We start from the raw sequence: 22,769 nt of genomic DNA on the forward strand, positions 1-22,769 counted from the left end.
TTGATTCGCCGTAGGATCATCTGGCGAGGGACATACACTGTACAAGCGAATCGCGCCGCGCCGTGCGGCCTGTACAGTTTATGTCCCCGGCAGACGATCTACGACGGCTCTGCGACTTCGTGCGAATCGGTCGGCGCCTCGATCTGTGTAATTGAGAACAAATCCAGACCAGGCCGAGATCGAGCACAGCAACACAACCCACGCCGCCTCCGCCTAGTATTCCACTCCGGACCGCACTCGCCGTCGGAGCTCCCCACCTCGACCCAGACGTGGTCGTCCCTGACGCCGGTTTCCCTCCGGTAAGCACCGGCTCCTCCCCTATTTGTTCGATGTGATGTGCGTCACTGGCTGCGGCTATGTGAGGTTGGGTGCTTCAGCTAGTCTATTAGCCGCACATCATTCGACTGTCGAGGGCAAAAGTGTAGTGATCCAATTCTGGACATGGATGCATCGATTGAGTCATTCTACTTCTGTTTTTCAGCTTGGGTGCTTCGCGGTTTTTGTTTGATATTACTACTGATTCAATTTTCAGTCTCGCTTTTCTTGCGTACTGCTCTTTTAATATCTTTAATAATACTGTTATTGTTGTACTGTAGCTGCATAAAGCAGTGCTCCTGAATCCTTGCTAATGCTATTGTGCAAGTGTAGTGTTAGGGTTATAGTAGGTTAACTTAGCAAGTAACGCAGCGCACTTGAAGACAAGTTTACTTATATGCATGTATTTAATGAAAAGAGATGTGTTTAGAGTAGCATAATATGTTATTTTAACATTGCGTTTTTGAAGAAAAGATGAGTCTACAAACTAATAAATGAAGTCATCTATGACATTACTACTGTGTTACTTTGCATTATGAAGATAATAATTTAGGGGTGCTTGGATACGTTTTAATCTCATGACTAAAAGTAGTGAGACTAAAACTTGCTATCCTCATCCATGCTTGAATTCAAATACTAAAGAGGCTAAAATCAAGTTAACGAGAATTTATTATCCTCCAAATCCTCCAATCCAAAACTCGCATGTGTTAAAGGAGAGGAGTTAAATGAGGACATGTATTAAAGGAGAGGAGTTAAATGAGGAGAGAGAGAACTAATTCACATTTTAGTAGGGGTACTCCTGACTAAAAAATTTTAGTCTCAAAACTAGTTTTAGCCCTTCTTTAGTCAGGGGTGCTTGAAACTTTAGCCTCTTAAAAAGACTATTTTTAGTCAGACTAAAATAAGTCCCTTGGATCCAAGCACCCTCTTAGACTAAGTGTCATATGCATGACACTAGTATAAGTTACTTTCCACTATGACCAGCCTTACATAAGTGTTACAGTAACTTAAATGGCCGAAGCCGAAGCTTTGTTTGGAGCTTTGTATGATTGATAAGTATCAACTATGATACTTTCTTCCTTCCGATTTATAGGTCTTATCTTAAAAAAATGTCTTTTCGTTCTATATGTCTCAATTTTATTGCTTCCAATCATAATTTTAAATTTTATGGTTCATTAAATCACTACATGCAAATATTAAAAAAAAACTAATCAGTGCATGTAAATTTTTTAGTCAATTATTGATCACGCATGCATGCATTACAATTAATGCATTAGTAAACACACTTTTTTAAGGAAAAACGAACACATTAATTGAGTTTCTTTTTGTAAACTATAAAATGCATTATATCACCCATCATCTATCTTGGTGGATGAAACTTTTGAATTGATGCTTGTAAACCGAAGAGGGAATAGTATTGTTTATTGATTATTCTTAACTGCCTCACTTGTTTTGGATGGTACCTGTCAATGTCATGTTCAAACGAGAGTCCTAAGGACGGTAACTCATTTTCCCCACAATCTACTTACTAGTTTAAAATATGTTCCCAGGCATACAACAAATACAAAAGTTCTGCAAGACAGGCAAGAGCGATTTGGGCGACCGAAACGCCGGCAGCTAGCCAGGCAAGAGCGATTTGGGCGACAGAAAAAAGAAAACAAGTAAATTACGTTTGTGGTACATGTGCTCGTCGGCACGTTAGGAAACTGTCCTCAAACTCAGAAAGTGCTCCGACACGTTCCTGGTCATGAAAATATATAACACATATGATCCTGTCCTCAAACTCAGAAAGTGCTCCGACACGTTCCTGGTCATGAAAATATATAACACATATGATCCTGAATACTGCTACAGGCATGTCTAGCGCTCCCTGGCAATGTGTTAGTCTGAAAATTTTGCATGTTGGCCCTCCTTTTCTTTTTCTTCCTCCTCCTCCTCATTTTCCCTTTACTAACCATCTCATCAAACGGCTGGCGAGCACCTCACCAATGGTCATTTCCCGTATCAGGTGGCCAGCCTCCTGAGCAAGCAACGACCCGGACTTGACCTTCACATGAGTGGCCCATTATGAACACTGCACTCGCCGCATCAGCTATGAATACACCCACGCCAGTGCAGTGTTGGTGGAGATACGCGCCAACATCCCTACGAGCTGCCCACAACCTCCAATTACATGAGTGTCGGCAGGGACGGACCCAGAGAGAAAATGATCCGGTTTTCACTCACAATTTTCATCCAAGAATGGGGTGTCCTATACTATAGTTGCATGAAACCTACATAGAAAAATTCTTGTACCCAGTGTCCTGTGCATCAGGGTGGCTCAACATGGGTACGCCGTACGCCCCTGAGTGTCCGCGTGCTGCCCATTCGGAAGAATGGAGTCCACAACATCTAGCAACTGAAGTCAGTCAGCCTCACGTTACTTTCGTGTCGGAATATGCAGGTGTTCGATCATGCCAACTTCTCATCGTCATCCCCGCCCCGCCCCGATGGCTCCTCGGCATGTTACTCGTTGCCGAAGATGACCGTGCCGAGCCTATCAAAGGTGACACCATACTTCAAGGAGCACAACCAAAACTAGGCTAGTTTATGCATGTGTCCAAAGGTAGGGGCATCAAAGTCTACCCTTGCATGCATGTTGTTGGAGTTAGGGCATCTCCAAGGGAGCTCCTCAAAATCTATTAATATGTTCAGGTGGATAAACAAGACATGTCGGGCCACAAGACGTGCATCCTACGGGCAACACTAAATATTTCTGATATGTCCAGACACTCCCCAAACCCGGTTCATATGTATACGTGGGGGCAGTGACGAAGCCAGCTATCTTGCAAGGATCGGCGCTTGCCATACATAAAATTTGATGCCGATGCTAGGTGTATATACTATAATATTTTTTTAGGGGAAGGACGGAAAGTATATATATACACTACTCCCTTCATTTTTTAAATATAAACCATTTTAGAGATTTCAATACGATAGAATGTATATAGAAAGGGCTCATAGGTGTGTTAAAATTAGTGACGGCCAGACATTGGTATCCACCACAGTTATTTGAGAAAAGTTTCAGCGGTGAGTAGAAAAAGGTGCCCACCACAGCTATGTGACCTGCAGTGGCGGGCAAAACTTTGCACCCGCCACTCGTTTGTGATAATTATGGAATGTAGCACTTCTCAAAAGAAATATGTGTGACATTTAAAAAAATGTATACAAAAATCTAAGAAAATGTTTGTGTAATTCAATTAAAATGTTTGGAATACTAAAAAAATATTGTATGTTACATTTTTAAAAACATCATAAGTGTCAAAAAAGTGTGGGTGACATTTAAAAAATATATCTGTACAATGTAAAAAAATATTTAAATAATTAAAAAACATGGTTTTAACCATTCAAAATATGTTTCAACTTGTACTTAATAAATTCTTAACATGTATTTTAAAAAATAATCAAAACATTTTTATAATGGTAAATATGTAAAAAAAAATGCAGCCCGGTGCATGTAACTCCTGCAGGGTCCAGCGAAAGGTCCGGCCACTTTAGGTCCATAGTACGCAACCTTTTTCTACATTTCTGTAAGAGGCTATTTCCAGAATTTGAATCTGTGATCTCATGGTCACAAGGCAACAACTTTACCGCTGCGCCAAGGCTCCCCTTCGAAGTAAATATGTACTTAGAAAAAATTTGAAAATATATAAGAAATGTTTTACATGTATACGGAAAATTTACAATATGTATGAATAGGTAGACATTTCTGGAAAGAACAAAACCCAAAAACATACAAAAGAACGAAAAAAGAAGATACCAACAAAATGAAAAAAGCAACTAAGAAAACCAAAGTATAAAGAAAAAAACTATTGAAAAACAAAGAAAATCAAGAGCATCAGGAGGAAAAAGATCCAAAGAAAATCAACAAAAAGACAAAGAAGAAACAACAGAAAACGAAAAAAAAATACCAGACTTAACCGATCGAACCCATTGACCGACACGAACGAGCAAAGGCATAATGAAATCCTAATGGCCCGGGTGTAGTCGCCCACCCGTAGGCTATATGTATTAGGAATCGATGTGGGCCAGTATAGCCCGACCGAATATGATGAGCCATCTGTGCGTTCGACCTGCTGCGTTGGCGGCAGGACAATCTGATGGCCCGTGGATGCTCATAGGAGATTTCAATGAAGTCTTGCACTCAAATGAACATGATGGTATTAATCACATAAGTCAGAGTCAGATCAACTTATTCAGATCGGCAGTGGATGATTGTGCTTTGATGGACTTGGGATTCACGGGGTTACAGTGGACCTTTGAGGAAAGAGTGGTCGGGGGCTCATTTACACGGGTGCGACTGGACCGTGCGCTTGCGTGTGCTGCATAGCGAGGCGCGTTCCCTGAGGCAGACCTACAGCATCTAACAGCAGCAGCCTCGGATCACCAGCCCATCCTTTTGCGCCTGCATCCAGCATTGGAGGAACCAGTCCAAAGAGAGTTCAGGTATGAGTGTATGTGGGAGTCACATCCGAATCTGCATGCTACACTGGCTGGTGCTTGGGGACCGCCAACGGGCGAGTCAGTGGCGGACATGGCAGCGAAGCTGCATGCTTTGGCTGGATCTTTAAGCGCATGGGATAATAATACATCTGGCAGTGTAAGAAGTGGAATAAGAAATCTAAAACGTGAGCTGGAATACTTGAGAGGTATTCCTGGGAGGACGGGGCCATCTGAAAGAGAGTCAGATATTAAACGTGATCTGTTGGAGCTGTACAAAAGAGAGGAACTAATGTGGAAGCAAAGGGCTAGGCTTGAGTGGCTCCGAGCCGGGGACAAAAATACACGATATTTCCACATGAGGGCGAATATGAGGAGGGTAAAGAATAAAATCAAAGCTCTCCTTCGAAGGGACGGCACCCAAACAGAGGATGTAGAAGAAATGAAAGTGATGACCAATTTTTTTTATAATAATCTGTACACAACCGAAGGAACGGAGAACATGCAGGCTGTTCTCAATAATGTACTACGCAAAGTCACTAATTAAATGAATGATTCTCTGAATGCTCCCTACACTGCCGAGGAGGTAAAGAAGGCTCTCTTCCAGATGGCTTCTCAGAAGGCACCAGGGCCGGATGGCTTCCCGGCCCAGTTTTTTCAGAAACATTGGGACATTTGTGGAGAGGAAATAACAAAGATAGTATTGAGAATTGTGGAAGGGGTGGAGAGTGCTCAGGAAATCAATAAAACCATCCTTGTTTTAATCCCCAAGGTAAAGAATCCGTTGCTACTATCTTAGTTTCGCCCTATTAGCTTGTGCAACGTCCTTTACAAGATTAGTTCAAAAGTTGTAGCAAATCGTCTGAAGGTGGTGCTACCGGATATTATTTCAGAAGAGCAGTCTGCCTTTGTCCCTGGTCGCTTGATAACTGATAACATTATTGCCGCTTATGAATGTCTACATTTTATGAAGAGGAACACGGCTCAGAAGCACAGACATTGCGCGCTAAAAATTGATATGATGAAAGCGTATGACAGGATGGAGTGGAATTATCTAAGAGCAATAATGTTGAAGTTGGGGTTTTCACAGAGATGGGTTGATATTGTTATGGGAATGGTTACTTCGGTTTCCTTCTCAGTTCTTTTTAATGGGCAAAAACTTGATGTTTTTAATCCTTCACGTGGTATCCGTCAGAGAGATCCAATCTCACCGTACCTCTTTTTGCTGGCAGCAGAGAGCCTTTCGTGCCTTTTAAAATCCAGAGTTCAGTCATCCAATCTTGTAGGAATACCAGTGGCTCCATCGGCTCCATCGGTTAACCATTTGTTGTTTGCAGATGACAGCCTGCTGTTTTTTAAAGCAAATAGTGAGGGGGCTGAAGAAGTGTCTCTCTTGTTGGAAACCTATGCTAAAGCGTCAGGACACAGAATTAACAGAGATAAGTCTTCCTTGTTTTTCAGCAAGGGCTGTCCAGAGGGAGTAAGAGCTACCATAAAAAATATTCTCAATGTCCTCAATGAACAGTTGAATGAGAAATACCTACGTATGCCATCTGATGTGGGTGTTTCAAAAAATGGTGCATTTAAATATCTGAAGGATAGATTATGGAGTAACATACAAGGATGGATGGAAACAAAATTATCATCAGCTGGGAAAGAGGTCCTTATTAAATCAGTAGCTCAAGCTATTCCGGTCTACTCAATGTCCTGCTTCAAACTCCCAAGAGGATTATGCAAGAGCTTGACCTCTATGATTAATGCATTTTGGTGGGGCAGCAAGAGGGGTCAAAGAAAGCCGTACTAGGTATCTTGGGATGTTATGAGCATGCCCAAGTACATGGGAGGCTTAGGCTTCAGAGATTTTGAAATTTTCAATTTGGCACTGTTAGCCCGACAGGCGTGAAGAGTTCTTCAATGCCCAGAATCTTTAAGTGTACGAATTCTACAAGCAGTCTATTTCCCGGGGGTGACTTGCTGTCCGCGGAACTTGGTAATCATCCTTCCCAGATCTGGCGGTCTCTTCTGGAGGGATGTGATACTTTGCGTCAGGGCCTTATCCGGAGAGTGGGAAATGGTGAAACAACAGAAATCTGGAATATGAATTGGATACCGAGGAAAGAAAATATAAGACCAATTGTTTCGTTGGTCAATCAACCACCACACTTGGTATCTGAATTAATGGATCAAGGGAATGCTAGATGAAATTCAGAATTGATATAACAAGTCTTCCTGCCATATGATGCTAGTGCCATCTTGCAAATTCCAGTCTGTACTCGGAACATTGTAGATTTCTGGTCGTGGGCTTTTGAGAAAAATGAAATTTTTTCAGTCCGTTCAGCTTATAGGATGATCATGGAAACAAAGAAGAGGAGGGAAGATTGGCTGGAAGAGCGTCCGGGCGGCTCTGACACAAGTAACAAATCAACATCATGGACCTCTCTATGGAATACAATGGTGCCAGCAAAAATCAAAGTTTTCCTGTGGAGACTGTCCAAGAATTCTATACCAACAGACGATGTTCGCAAGAATAAAAATATGTCATACACGGATGAGTGTTTTGCTTGTGGAGCTACTGATTCTTGGCGGCATAGTTTACTGGAATGCACCTCGGCTCGATGCGTTTGGGCGCTTGTTGATCCTGATTTATTGGAGCATATGCTAGAAACAAGGGAACCATCAGCGGAAAGTTGGCTATTTTCTATGATGGATGTCCTCAGACATGAGGAATTCACTCGGCTGGTAGTAACGCTATGGGCCATCTGGTACGCACGGTGAAAACTGATACATGAGTCTATCAGTCAGAACCCGTATGAGACACATGCTTTCGTCATGAGATTTATCTCTGAACTTGATCAGCTAAAGGATCCTTCTGTCACAAAAGCTAGAACGGCTATCCCGGGCCAGCCAAGGCGAAAGTGGATTGCACCACAGGAAGGTCATGTCAAGATCAATGTGGATGCTGGGGTGTCAGTTCACCATAATATGGGATCAGCTGCTGCGGTCTGTAGAACGAGGGAAGGAACCTATCTTGAAAGCTCACTGCTGGCAATTCATGGTCTACTTAATCCGGAGATGCTGGAAGCAATTGCTTGCCGGGAAGCGATCGCCCTAGCCCAAGATATGGGGGTGCAGAATATTCAGATTGCTTCAGATTGTCAGCAAATCGTCAACCACATCCATCTTGGAGCTGGAGGAGAGGATGGAGGCATCATCAAAGAGATTTTAGAGAGTTCTGGACTGTTTCAGTCTTGTAATTTTTCTTTCGAATACAGAACTTCCAATATGGAAGTTCATAGGCTTGCTAGGTTTGGGGTCTCTCTTACTCAAGGGAGACACATATGGCTAGGTCTTCCTCATGATCCTGTTGCCATTCCTGTAAACATTTCAATTAATCAATAAATCCTAGCAGGTTTCACTAAAAAAAAAACCCTGCTGCGTTGGCCGAGTGCGGAGGTGTGGCTGAAATGGCGAAATCACTAGTTGAGACGTATTTGTTGCAAAGATCACTCTAATTTCCTAGGTTGCGATAAGTGGCGCACATGCAGTGTGCTACTTGTTGCAACTTGAGAGTTTTTCTTTTTTTCGTAGATTTGTTTATTCAAAACGAGCGTCCAAATCTCAAACCGGTTTCACCATTGGATTCCTCACGTCGAGGTCTTTAAAACTAGATCCCATCTCTACTTCTAATGGAGCAGTTGGTAGTCTCCGCCGGTCAATTTTCGTCCCACCTTCCCTGATTTTTTTGGTACCTCCTCCCACCTCCCGCTACCCAGCGATCCCCCACTTCCTCCTCCAGACCGACCAAAAAAAACGGCATGCTACAACTAGGCCCGTTGTGAAACACTATGGTTCAGCGACAGAAAATCGACCTAAAAAAATCTACGACAGTTAACCTACGAAAATTAACCAGATTAAAAAAACAGTAACGAATCTCATCACCCCGCTCGATCTGGATCTCGTCGGCGGCGGCTCCTCCCCACGCACCGACGCATCCCCAGAGCCCTCCCCACCTCCTCCCAGAACCGGCGACTTCGCCTCCCGCCGTGGCCCCCTCTCTTCCCCTCCCCTCGATCCCCTCCCATCGCCGCCGCCGTCCTCTCGATCCCCTCCCGTCGCCGCTACCGTCCTCTCGATCCCATCGTGCTACTCCCTCGATCTATTTCGTAGGGCACGAACGCCGCCACCGCCACCGCGGAATCTTCCGCCGCCCAACATCTTTGCTCCTCCGCCGCCCGGCACTGACGCGACCTCCCAGAACACCATCGCCATCGCGGAACCACACATCAGGGCAGGACCCATGGGAGGGTGTGGTTGTGGGACGCCGCCGCCCCCATCATCGCCAAACCCTAGGGCAGGGCATGGTCACGTTGCGGGAGCGGCGCAAGGCCATGTCGGCCATTCTCTACATCAATGAGGTGCACAGGTATTTACATCTGACACCAACGCTACGAGGAAGGCGGCTTGGAATCCTCCATCCGGTCTCAATATGACCGTTTCTTTTCCGATCTATTTGTGTGTTCAACTATCTCTTCTCTGATCTATTTGTGCACGGGGATTAGGTTGGAAGACCCGACAGCATCGGTGAAACAAAAGGAGGAGGCGTAGGAGGCTCGGAGGGGGGCACAAGAGGGTTCTCTAGATGCACAGGGTCAATAACCAAATCATATGGTGGTGGCCGAGTCCGCTATGTCGCTGACCACACTTGTCCGGCATGCAGCTTCGCTTGTAGCTTGTACAATGGAACGGCGGTGTTCTTGCTGCTGGTGTCGAGAAGGCCTGGTCCAGTTCACTAGCCGATCATTGACTTTGTAGACCACTATTGCCTGGTAAGTGTGGCATGCTCAATTATGCATTGTAGTTGTTTTGATATTCTGCAATTCATTGGTACCAGGTTGTGTGCACAATAAGATGTTCAATTATGCATTGTAGTTGTTTTGATGTTCTGCAATTCAGTGGTACCAGGTTGTGTGCACAATCAGATGTTCTTAAAGTTCTGAACATGGTTCAATGGAGGCAGACGACTGATTTGAGAATTAATTCCGCAACAACCATTGGATTCTACAGATCCGTGCATAGCTAACCCAGTTGATTTTTGGCTGATGGGTGCTCTCATGTTTGGCCAAACACAGTTTATTCTTAGGCCATTGAATCTTTTGGTGAAATGCTGTAAGGTGGTTTTATCGAGAAAGGCTTTCGCCCCGCTTTATATATAAAGCACGAACCCAACAACCCGGTACAAATGCACGCCACCACAACACACGCACACACCCAAGGCAAGATACAAGGCGCTGAGCGCAGCCACACCACCCCTAGCACTACCGCCGCAAAGAGATGAAGCCGCATATGACAAACCGTGGGCTCCAAGGCGGCGCCTTCAGGAAGGAAACGACACCGGAGCGCCGCCGCCGCCCTATCCGAGGATCAGAGTTTCCCTCGGAGCCGCACGACGGGGAATGAGAGCCGCGACGACGCCTTCAAGAAGGGAACGAGCTTCGCCGCCGCCGGTCCGTCCGAAGATAGAACAGGTTTTCACCCCGGATAACACTCACCGCCACCGAACGCCACACCCCGGCAACCATGCCGCCCACACGGCCATGGCCACCGGGCAGCACCAAGCCACGGCCTCTGCCCGAGAGCCCCGCGCAACCACCACCAGGGCCGCCGCCCCGGCATCAAAGACCTTGACACCACCTCACCCAAGAGTTGCCGCTATCCCAACCAAAGAGACGAGCGGAAAGGTCCCACCTTTCGCACCCCTGGGCGACCCCCAGCGCCAGGACCCAATAGGCCGGCCAGCTGGCCTCCATCGACCCGTCCTGCAGCACCGGGCGGGACGCGAGCTCGGTCTTGCAAAACCGTGCGCGAGACGAGGTCGGTCCTGCTGCACCGTGCGCGAGACGAGCATAGTCCTGCGGCACTGTGCATGAGACGAGCTCGGACCTGCGCACCGGGCGCGAGACGAGCGATGGACCGCAGCTGGGAGAAGGCCAGCCCTTCGCCGAACATAGCGACCGGACAACGAGGAGGGGAGCCAAAGGCTGATACAAGCCGCCTACGGACGAACCGACGCCAGGACGTGCCAGCCGTCGCCGAAGCCAACTCGCCAAACCATCGTGGAGCCATCCACGGCCGGAGCAGCGGCCACCCCGGCCACTGCCCAACCCGCGCCGCCTAGCGAGCTCCCTGCGTCGGAGTCGCCGGGCACGCACCTACACATCCCGCCGCCCCCAAGCTCCAACCCCCGCGCATCTTGCCAAACGCTGGAGGGTCGGAAATTAAAGGCCCCATCCTGGGGCCCCTGGTCGCCGACGAACCAGCCCACAGCGGGCCACGGGCGGCACCCCCAGCCACCGGGCAGGCCGGATCTGGCGCCCGACCCGCAGGATCGACGCAGACGCCAAGGGCAGAGGAGCCAGAGACGATGTGAGGAGGGATCCGCCGCCGCCCGATCCACTGGGCCCAGCCACGGCGCGCACCGCCGCCCACAGCCCATCGCACCGCCACCAGGGGGCCGCCGTCCCGACAGCACCCGCGGCCGTGCCGCCGCGCCCTGTGCTCAGCGCCGCGCCACCCCCGACGACCCCGGCCCGCGCCGCACGCCACCGAAGAGGGGAAGAAAAGAGGCCCGCCGCCGCCGACGTTGGAGGGGCTTCGCCCACCAACGCGTCGCCGGCGGCGGCGAGGGGAGGGAGGGAGGGGTGGGGGAGTTCGGCGAGGGGGCTAGGGTTTCCTCCCCGGGCGCCCGCGGGAGCGCCACGGGAGAGGAGAGAGGAATCTCAGTAAATGTAGCTTTCAACAAGGGAAAAACTCTAAGGTGGTTTTACAATGACCATACTTGTAATGCCAGTAGTCTTACTCAATGTCAGATAGGTTCATGTATGTATTATCAACAAGAGTTGGCTGCAGCTGCTATATGTATGTTATGGATCAGCCAAGGTAGTCAATCTGTCATTTTTTTTCCTTTTTGTTCATTCAAGCCCTTAAGATTATGCTCTTAAATGCATGCACAGAACTTGGCTCCAGATTTAACAAGAGTGCATTTTACAATGAGCTTTATTGCCGACATTGATCATAATCAGTAAGTAGTGTACAGAGCAATTTAAGGATTTCCTATTGTTCAATATATGCTAATTTATTGGTATTTTTTTAGAGCAACCAATTTATTGTATTTTGTGACTTCCTTCCCTGGATAGTGATCAGTTATACTATTTCTTACCTCTTAGAAGGTTATATGAGACAGACAAAAATCAAATATTTATGGATAGACACTAAAAAACTGCAAGGCGTCATGTGTTGTTTGTCTAAAAATCCTTGGAATGCCTTGACTATGGCCTCACACATGCCGAGACATGAACCTGATGCCTGATTATCATCGTTGTTGCAATGAAAGATGTTCCCGCACATGCTCTTTTCATGTTGATGATGCAGGTTACAGGCTTACAGCGATGCAACAACTTATGCAAAGTAGACACATATCAGCTATTTTCTCCCACATTGCCTGGTTTTTTCAATCCTAAATCTTTTTGGTATCTTGACACATTTTTTCTTGCCTTCCAAGATCAGACTGGGATTTAATGATGTTACTACTTGCAATGTACATAGGATTTCATCCAAAGCGGTGATACTGAACAATCAAAAGAATAGTTGTTGTAGCGCTATTGGATTCAAATGATGTTACTACTTGAAAATGTATCACTTCTTCTTTGCTTTACTATTCATTTTTATTCTGGGCAATCCACAATATATGTAGCAACTATGTGCCACTGGAATGTCCTGCAGTAAGCCTTCTCAAAGAATCCTTCTGAAGTGTTACTAGATTTTGGTGGATATGACCGGAGTGATATTTTCATAAGGAAGTCCAGGGAAAAGGTATGTATCATCCTAAGACGAATTTCTAATCATCTTAGTACGGATTGTGAACCTCAAGCAGCTGCGCGTCATGCTCAAACTTGACATTGCCCGTGCGTTCGACTCGGTTTCTTGGGCCTTCCTGCTGGACACCCTCTGCCACCTTGGCTTCGGTCGACGCTGGCGCGAATGGGTTTGCATCCTACTCGGCACGGCAAGCACACGCATCCTCGTCAACGGCACCCCGGGTCCGCCAATCCTCCACATGTGCGGCTTTCGGCAAGGGGACCCCCTGTCCCCCATGCTCTTCGTCATGGTGATCGACACCCTCAACAACTTGCTCTGCCGCGCCGTCGCCGGCGGTGTGCTCCAACGCCTTACCTCGCGCCACATGGCCTCGAGTATTTCTCTCTACGCTGACGACGTGGTCGTCTTCTGCCGGCTAGACAAGCAGGACCTCTCGGCCGTCCGCCGGCTGCTCACCCTCTTCGGTAATGCATCTGGGATGTACATCAACTTCAACAAGTGTGCGGCCTCCCCGATCTAGTGCACGCCCGAGGAACGCCTTGCAATCTCATCCCACTTGGCGTGCCCACTCAAAGAGTTCCCCACTACATACCTCGGCCTCCCGCTGTCCATTCGCAAGGTCAGTGTCGCCGCGCTGCAACCGATCCTCATCAAGCTCGAGCGCAGGCTCTCTCCCTGGTGGGCTTCCATGATGTCACGAGGTGACCGCCTGGCGCTCTGTCGCCATGTACTCGCAGCAATGCCAGTGCACACGCTCCAGGCTTTGGCCATCAACCCAACCGTCCTCAAGCAGATCAACCGCCTCCTCCGCTGCTTCCTTTGGCACGGTCGCAAGGACGCGAGCAGCGGCCACTGCCTCGTCAATTGGCCTCGCATCTGCCGTCCCATCGCCCTGGGTGGCCTTGGCCTGCCGGACTTCCACCTTGCGGGCGTCGCCCTGCGCACCCGGTGGCTGTGGCTCCAAAAGACAGACCCATCACGCCCATGGCAGCATCTGCACATCCACCACTCCTCCGAGGTCCACGCTATCTTCCGGGCCTCTACACTCTGGCACATTGGCGACGGGCGCAGCGGCAAGTTCTGGGAGGATCACTGGCTCGATGGCCAGTCCATCTCCGACATTGCGCCGCTGGTCCACGCCAGGATCTCGAAGCGCCGCCGCAGGACTCTTTCCGTGCGCGATGGGTTGCACGAGCGTGCCTGGATTGCGGACTTCCATGGGGCGCTGGGCATCGAGATGGCCAGGCAGTACGTCTCCCTCTGGCGCCGCCTGCGCCTTGTGACGCTCTCCGACGAGCCGGACAGGCTCTCTTGGCGCTGGACCAGCTCCGGCTCCTACTCCGCGAGCTCCTGCTACCAGGCTCTGCTCTCTGGATCCATCGAAGACCCGCACTGGCGTCTCACCTGGCGTACCTGGGCTCTGCTTTGCATCAAGCAATTCATTTGGCTTGCCCTGCTCGGCCGCTGCTGGACAACAGATCGCCTCGCGCGCCACGACCTGCCACACGAACCTCTCTGCCTGCTCTGTGATCAAGAACCGGAGACCATGCAGCATTTGCTCTTGGGCTGCTCCTTCTCCCGCCAGGTGTGGCACGAGGTTCTCTCCTGGTGCCGATCCACCGCCACGATCCCGAGCCACGACGATGAGTTTGCCGAGTGGCTCGCCACTGCCATCACCGACTCTCCGCGCTGTCTTCGACGCGGGCTCGCCTCCATCGCCATCCTCACTGCCTGGTGGCTCTGGAAGCACCGCAACGGCTGCACTTTCAACGGCGATCGTGTTGGGGAACGTAGTAATTTCAAAAAAATTCCTACGCACACGCAAGATCATGGTGATGCATAGCAACGAGAGGGGAGAGTGTGATCTACGTACCCTTGTAGATCGATAACGGAAGCGTTTGGTTGATGTAGTCGTACGTCTCCACGGCCCGACCGATCAAGCACCGAAACTACGGCACCTCCGAGTTCTAGCACACGTTCAGCTCGATGACAATCCCCGGACTCCGATCCAGCAAAGTGTCGGGGAAGAGTTCAGTCAGCACGACGGCGTGGTGACGATCTTGATGTACCACTGTCACAGGGCTTCGCCTAACCACCGGTACAATATTATCGAGGACTATGGTGGCAGGGGGCGCCGCACACGGCTAAGAATATGATCACGTGGATCAACTTGTGTCTCTAGGGGGTGCCTCTGCCTCCGTATATAAAGGCTCAAAGGGGGGGTGCGGCCGGCCAGGAGAAGCACTCAGTTTCAGGCTTAGGTCCAGACTTGGGTTTCTTCTCTTGAGCAGCAACTTGCTTGCTGTTCTTCTTGAAGTTCCCCTTCTTCTTCCCTTTGCCCTTTTTCTTGAAACTAGTGGTCTTGTTGACCATCAACACTTGATGCTCCTTTTTGATTTCTACCTCCGCAGCTTTCAGCATTGTGAAGAGCTCGGGAATAGTCTTATTCATCCCTTGCATATTATAGTTCATCACGAAGCTCTTGTAGCTTGGTGGCAGTGATTGGAGAATTCTGTCAATGACGCAATCATCTGGAAGATTAACTCCCATCTGAATCAAGTGATTATTATACCCAGACATTTTGAGTATATGCTCACTGACAGAACTGTTCTCCTCCATCTTGCAGCTATAGAACTTATTGGAGACTTCATATCTCTCAATCCGGGCATTTGCTTGAAATATTAACTTCAACTCCTGGAACATCTCATATGCTCCATGACGTTCAAAACGTCGTTGAAGTCCCGATTCTAAGCCGTAAAGCATGGCACACTGAACTATCGAGTAGTCATCAGCTTTGCTCTGCCAGACGTTCATAACATCTGGTGTTGCTCCAGCAGCAGGCCTGGCACCCAGCGGTGCTTCCAGGACGTAATTCTTCTATGCAGCAATGAGGATAATCCTCAAGTTACGGACCCAGTCCGTGTAATTGCTACCATCCTCTTTCAACTTTGCTTTCTCAAGGAACGCATTAAAATTCAACGGAACAACAGCACGGGCCATCTATCTACAATCAAACATACATAAGCAAGATACTATTAGGTACTAAGTTCATGATAAATTTAAGTTCAATTAATCATATTACTTAAGAACTCCCACTTAGATAGACATCCCTCTAATCTTCTAAGTGATCACGTGATCCAAATCAACTAAACCATAACCGATCATCACGTGAAATGGAGTAGCTTTCAATGGTGAACATCACTATGTTGATCATATCTACTATATGATTCACGCTCGATCTTTCGATCTCAGTGTTCCGAGGCCATATCTGCATATGCTAGGCTCGTCAAGTTTAACCTGAGTATTCCGCGTGTGCAAAACTGGCTTGCACCCGTTGTAGATGGACGTAGAGCTTATCACACCCGATCATCATGTGGTGTCTGGGCACGACGAACTTTGGCAACGGGGCATACTCAGGGAGAACACATTTATCTTGATAATTTAGTGAGAGATCATCTTATAATGCTACCGTCAATCAAAGCAAGATAAGATGCATAAAAGATAAACATCACATGCAATCAATATAAGTGATATGATATGGCCATCATCATCTTGTGCCTGTGATCTCCATCTCCGAAGCACCGTCATGATCACCATCGCCACCGGCGCGACACCTTGATCTCCATTGTAGCATCGTTGTCGTCTCGCCAATCTTATGCTTCCATGACTATCACTACTGCTTAGTGATAAAGTAAAGCATTACAGCGCGATTGCATTGCATACAATAAAGCGACAACCATATGGCTCCTGCCAGTTGCCGATAACTCGGTTACAAAACATGATCATTTCATACAATAAAATTTAGCATCATGTCTTGACCATATCACATCACAACATGCCCTGCAAAAACAAGTTAGACGTCCTCTACTTTGTTGTTGCAAGTTTTACGTGGCTGCTACGGGCTTAAGCAAGAACCAATCTTACCTACGCATCAAAACCACAACGATAGTTTGTCAAGTTGGTGCTGTTTTAACCTTCGCAAGGACCGGGCGTAGCCACACTCGGTTCAACTAAAGTTGGAGAAACTGTCACCTGCAAGCCACCTATGTGCAAAGCACGTCGGGAGAACCGGTCTCGCGTAAGCGTACGCGTAATGTCGGTCCGGGCCGCTTCGTCCAACAATACCACCGAACCAAAGTATGACATGCTGGTAAGTAGTATGACTTACATCGCCCACAACTCACTTGTGTTCTACTCGTGCATATAACATCAACACATAAAACCTAGGCTCTGATGCCACTGTTGGGGAACGTAGTAATTTCAAAAAAAATTCCTATGCACACGCAAGATCATGGTGATGCATAGCAACGAGAGGGGAGAGTGTGATCTACGTACCCTTGTAGATCGACAACGGAAGCGTTTGGTTGATGTAGTCTTACGTCTCCACGGCCCGACCGATCAAGCACCGAAACTACGGCACCTCCGAGATCTAGAACACGTTCAGCTCGATGACGATCCCCGGACTCCGATCCAGCAAAGTTTCGGGGAAGAGTTCCGTCAGCACGACGGCGTGGTGACGATCTTGATGTACTACTGTCGCAGGGCTTCGCCTAAGCACCGCTACAATATTATCGAGGACTATGGTGGCAGGGGGCGCCGCACACGGCTAAGAATATGATCACGTGGATCAACATGTGTCTCTAGGGGGTGCCTCTGCCTCCGTATATAAAGGCTCAAAGGGGGGGGGGGTGCGGCCGGCCAGGAGGAGTCCTACTCCCTCTGGGAGTAGGACTCCCCCCCCTTTCCTAGTTGGAATAGGATTCACGGAGGGGGGAGAAGAGGAAGGGGGGCCGGCCCCCTCTCCTTGTCCTATTCGGACCAAGGGAGGGGAGGGGCGCGCGGCCCATCTCTAGCTACCTCTCCTCTCTTCCACTAAGGCCCACTAAGGTCCATATAGCTCCCGGGGGGTTCCGGTAACCTCCCGGTACTCCGGTAAAATCCCGATTTCACCCGGAACACTTCCGATATCCAAACATAGGCTTCCAATATATCAATCTTTATGTCTCGACCATTTCGAGACTCCTCGTCATGTCCGTGATCACATCCGGGACTCCGAACAACCTTCGGTACATCAAAACGTATAAACTCATAATATAACTGTCATCGAAACCTTAAGCGTGCAGACCCTACGGGTTCGAGAACAATGTAGACATGACCGAGACACGTCTCCGGTCAATAACCAATAGCGGGACCTGGATGCCCATATTGGTTCCTACATATTCTACGAAGATCTTTTATCGGTCAGACCGCATAACAATATACGTTGTTCCCTTTGTCATCGGTATGTTACTTGCCCGAGATTCGATCGTCGGTATCCAATACCTAGTTCAATCTCGTTACCGGCAAGTCTCTTTACTCGTTCCGTAATACATCATCTCGCAACTAACTCTTTAGTTGCAATGCTTGCAAGGCTTAAGTGATGTGCATTACCGAGAGGGCCTAGAGATACCTCTCCGACATTCGGAGTGACAAATCCTAAACTCGAAATACGCCAACCCAACATGTACCTTTGGAGACACCTGTAGAGCCCCTTTATAATCACCCAGTTACATTGTGAAGTTTGGTAGCACACAAAGTGTTCCTCTGGCAAACGGGAGTTTCATAATCTCATAGTCATAGGAACATGTATAAGTCATGAAGAAAGCAATAGCAACATACTAAACGATCGGGTGCTAAGCTAATGGAATGAGTCAGGTCAATCAGATCATTCAACTAATGATGTGATCCCGTTAATCAAATAACAACTCTTTGTCCATGGTTAGGAAACATAACCATCTTTGATTAACGAGCTAGTCAAGTAGTGGCATACTAGTGACACTTTGTTTGTCTATGTATTCACACATGTATTATGTTTCCGGTTAATATAATTCTAGCATGAATAATAAACTTTTATCATGATATAAGGAAATAAATAATAACTTTATTATTGCCTCTAGGGCATATTTCCTTCAGTCTCCCACTTGCACTAGAGTCAATAATCTAGATTACACAGTAATGATTCTAACACCCATGGAGCTTTGGTGCTGATCATGTTTTGCTCATGGAAGAGGCTTAGTCAACGGGTCTGCTACATTCAGCTCCGCATGTATCTTGAAAATCTCTATGTCTCCCACCTGGACTAGATCCCGGATGGAATTGAAGCGTCTCTTGATGTGTTTGGTTCTCTTGTGAAATCTGGATTCCTTTGCCAAGGCAATTGCACCAGTATTGTCACAAAAGATTTTCATTGGACCCGATGCACTAGGTATGACACCTAGATCGGATATGAACTCCTTCATCCAGACTCCTTCGTTTGCTGCTTCCGAAGCAGCTTTGTACTCCGCTTCACATCTAGATCTAGCCACGACGCTTTGTTTTGAACTGCACCAACTGACAGCTCCACCGTTTAATGTAAATACGTATCCGGTTTGCGATTTAGAATCATCCGGATCAGTGTCAAAGCTTGCATCAACGTAACCGTTTACGATGAGCTCTTTGTCACCTCCATATACGAGAAACATATCCTTAGTCCTTTTCAGGTACTTCAGGATGTTCTTGACCGCTGTCCAGTGATCCACTCCAGGATTACTTTGGTACCTCCCTGCTAAACTTATAGCAAGGCACACATCAGGTCTGGTACACAGCATTGCATACATGATAGAGCCTATGGCTGAAGCATAGGGTGAAGGAAATATGCCCTAGAGGCAATAATAAAGTTATTATTTATTTCCTTATATCATGATAAATGTTTATTATTCATGCTAGAATTGTATTAACCGGAAACATAATACATGTGTGAATACATAGACAAACAGAGTGTCACTAGTATGCCTCTACTTGACTAGCTCGTTAATCAGAGATGGTTGTGTTTCCTAACCATGAACAAAGAGTTGTTAATTTGATTAACGAGATCACATCATTAGTTGAATGATCTGATTGACATGACCCATTCCATTAGCTTAGCACCCGATCGTTTAGTATGTTGCTATTGCTTTTCTTCATGACTTATACATGTTCCTATGACTATGAGATTATGCAACTCCCGTTTGCCGGAGGAACACTTTGGGTGCTACCAAACGTCACAACGTAACTGGGTGATTATAAAGGAGCATTACAGGTGTCTCCAAAGGGAGATGTTGGGTTGGCGTATTTAGATATTAGGATTTGTCAGTCTGATTGTCGGAGAGGTATCTCTGGGCCCTCTCGGTAATGCACATCACATAAGCCTTGCAAGCATTACAACTAATGAGTTAGTTGCGAGATGATGTATTACGGAACGAGTAAAGAGACTTGCCGGTAACGAGATTGAATTAGGTATTGGATACCGACGGTCGAATCTCGGGCAAGTAACATACCGATGACAAAGGGAACAACGTATGTTGTTATGCGGTCTGACCGATAAAGATCTTCGTAGAATATGTAGGAGCCAATATGGGCATCCAGGTCCCGCTATTGGTTATTGACCGGAGACGTGTCTCGGTCATGTCTACATTGTTCTCGAACCGTAGGGTCCGCACGCTTAAAGTTACGATGACAGTTGTTATGAGTTTTATGCATTTTGATGTACCGAATGTTGTTCGGAGTCCAAGATGAGATCAAGGACATGACGAGGAACTCCGGAATGGTCCGGAGATAAAGTTTAATATATATGATAATAGTGTTTGGTCACCGGAAGGGTTCCGGAAATCACCGGAAGGGGTTCCGGATGTTTCCCGAAATGTTAGGGTACGAGAACACTTTATTTGGGCCAAAGGGGAAAGCCCACAAGGTTTTTGGAAAGTGCAAAAGGAATTTTTTTGGAGTCCAGGGGCCAGATGCCAGGGTCCCTGGCGTCTGGGTCCAGACGCCGGGATCCCTGGCGTCTGGCCCTGGAGTCCGAGAAGGACTCTTGCCTATCGGGTGAAACCGACTTTGTGAAGGCTTTAACTCCAAGTTTCGACCCCAGGGCTCAAGATATAAATAGAGGGGCAGGGCTAGCACCAAAGATAGATCAAGAAACACAAGTTGATCCTCGTGATCGTTCCTTAGCCGTGTGCGGTGCCCCCTGCCACCATATTCCACCTCGATCATATCGTTGTAGTGCTTAGGCGAAGCCCTGCGTCGGTAGAACATCATCATCGTCATCACGCCGTCGTGCTGACGGAACTCATCCCCGAAGCTTTGCTGGATCGGAGCCCGGGGAGCGTCATCGAGCTGTACGTGTGCTAAGAACTCAGAGGTGCCGGAGTAACGGTGCTTGGATCGGTCGGATCGGGAAGAAGACGTACGACTACTTCCTCTACGTTGTGTCAACGCTTCCGTTGCGATCTACAAGGGTACGTAGATCATACTCTCCCCTCTCGTTGCTATGCATCACCATGATCTTGCGTGTGCGTAGGAAATTGTTTGAAATTACTGCGTTCCCCAACAGTGGTATCAGAGCCTAGGTTTTATGGTTTGATGTTATATGCACGAGTAGAACACAAGTGAGTTGTGGGCGATATAAGTCATACTGCCTACCAGCATGTCATACTTTGGTTCGGTGGCATTGTTGGACGAGACGACCCGGACCGACATTACGCGTACGCTTATGCGAGACCGGTTCTCCCGACGTGCTTTGCACATAGGTGGCTTGTGGGCGACTGTCTCTCCAACTTTAGTTGAACCGAGTGTGGCTACGCCCGGTCCTTGCGATGGTTAAAACGGAGTCAAATTGACAAACTATCGTTGTGGTTTTGATGCATAGGTGAAATTGGTTCTTGCTTAAGCCCGTAGCAGCCACGTAAAACTTGCAACAACAAAGTAGAGGACGTCTAACTTGTTTTTGCAGGGCATGTTGTGATGTGATATGGCCAAGACATGATGCTAAATTTTATTGTATGAGATGATCATGTTTTGTAACCGAGTTATCGGCAACTGGCAGGAGCCATATGGTTGTCGCTTTATTGTATGCAATGCAATCGCGATGTAATGCTTTACTTTATCACTAAGCGGTAGCGATAGTCGTGGAAGCATAAGATTGGCGAGACGACAACGATGCTACGATGGAGATCAAGGTGTCGCGCCGGTGACGATGGTGATCACGATGGTGCTTCGAATATGGAGATCACAGGCACAAGATGATGATGGCCATATCATATCACTTATATTGATTGCATGTGATGTTTATCTTTTATGCATCTTATCTTGCTTTGATTGACGGTAGCATTATAAGATGATCTCTCACTAATTATCAAGAAGTGTTCTCCCTGAGTATGCACCGTTGTGAAAGTTCTTCGTGCTGAGACACCACGTGATGATCGGGTGTGATAGGTTCTACGTTCAAATACAACGGGTGCAAAACAGTTGCACATGCGGAATACTCAGGTTATACTTGACGAGCCTAGCATATGCAGATATGGCCTCGGAACACGGAAACCGAAAGGTCGAGCGTGAATCATATAGTAGATATGATCAACATATTGATGTTCACCAATGAAACTACTCCATCTCACGTGATGATCGGACATGGTTTAGTTGATTTGGATCACGTGATCACTTAGAGGATTAGAGGGATGTCTATCTAAGTGGGAGTTCTTAAGTAATATGATTAATTGAACTTAAATTTATCATGAACTTAGTCCTGGTAGTATTAGCATATCTATGTTGTAGATCAATAGCTCGCGTTGTTGCTTCCCTATGTTTATTTTGATATGTTCCTAGAGAAAATTGTGTTGAAAGATGTTAGTAGCAATGATGCGGATTGGATCCGTGATCTGAGGTTTATCCTCATTGCTGCACAGAAGAATTATGTCCTTGATGCACCGCTAGGTGACAGACCTATTGTAGGAGCAGATGCAGACATCATGAACGTTTGGCTAGCTCAATATGATGACTACTTGATAGTTTAAGTGCACCATGCTTAACGGCTTAGAATCGGGACTTCAAAGACGTTTTGAAACGTCATGGACCATATGAGATATTCCAGGAGTTGAAGTTAATATTTCAAGAAAATACCCGAGTTGAGAGATATGAAGTCTCCAACAAGTTCTATAGCTAAAAGATGGAGGAGAATCGCTCAACTAGTGAGCATGTGCTCAGATTGTCTGGGTACTACAATCGCTTGAATCAAGTGGGAGTTAATCTTCCAGATAAGATAGTGA

The 22,769-nt window shown here is 47.3% G+C and overlaps 1 protein-coding gene across 1 annotated transcript in view; it reads left to right on the forward strand.

Moving 5' to 3' along the window:
* The first annotated feature begins 4,888 nt into the window (after nucleotides 1–4,888).
* The window catches only part of LOC147962399 (uncharacterized), a 31,919-nt gene continuing 14,038 nt past the window's right edge, over nucleotides 4,889–22,769 (forward strand). The window contains exons 1-4 of the mRNA XM_087534181.1: nucleotides 4,889–5,173; nucleotides 7,651–8,044; nucleotides 12,702–13,133; nucleotides 13,245–14,459. Coding sequence (XP_087390307.1) covers nucleotides 4,889–5,173; nucleotides 7,651–8,044; nucleotides 12,702–13,133; nucleotides 13,245–14,459 — 2,326 coding nt within the window. The remainder of the gene's footprint in view (nucleotides 5,174–7,650; nucleotides 8,045–12,701; nucleotides 13,134–13,244; nucleotides 14,460–22,769) is intronic.

This window comes from Triticum urartu, chromosome 7A, assembly GCF_056163025.1.
Source record: "Triticum urartu cultivar PI428250 chromosome 7A, HENAU_Tu73, whole genome shotgun sequence".
NCBI lineage: Eukaryota > Viridiplantae > Streptophyta > Magnoliopsida > Poales > Poaceae > Triticum > Triticum urartu.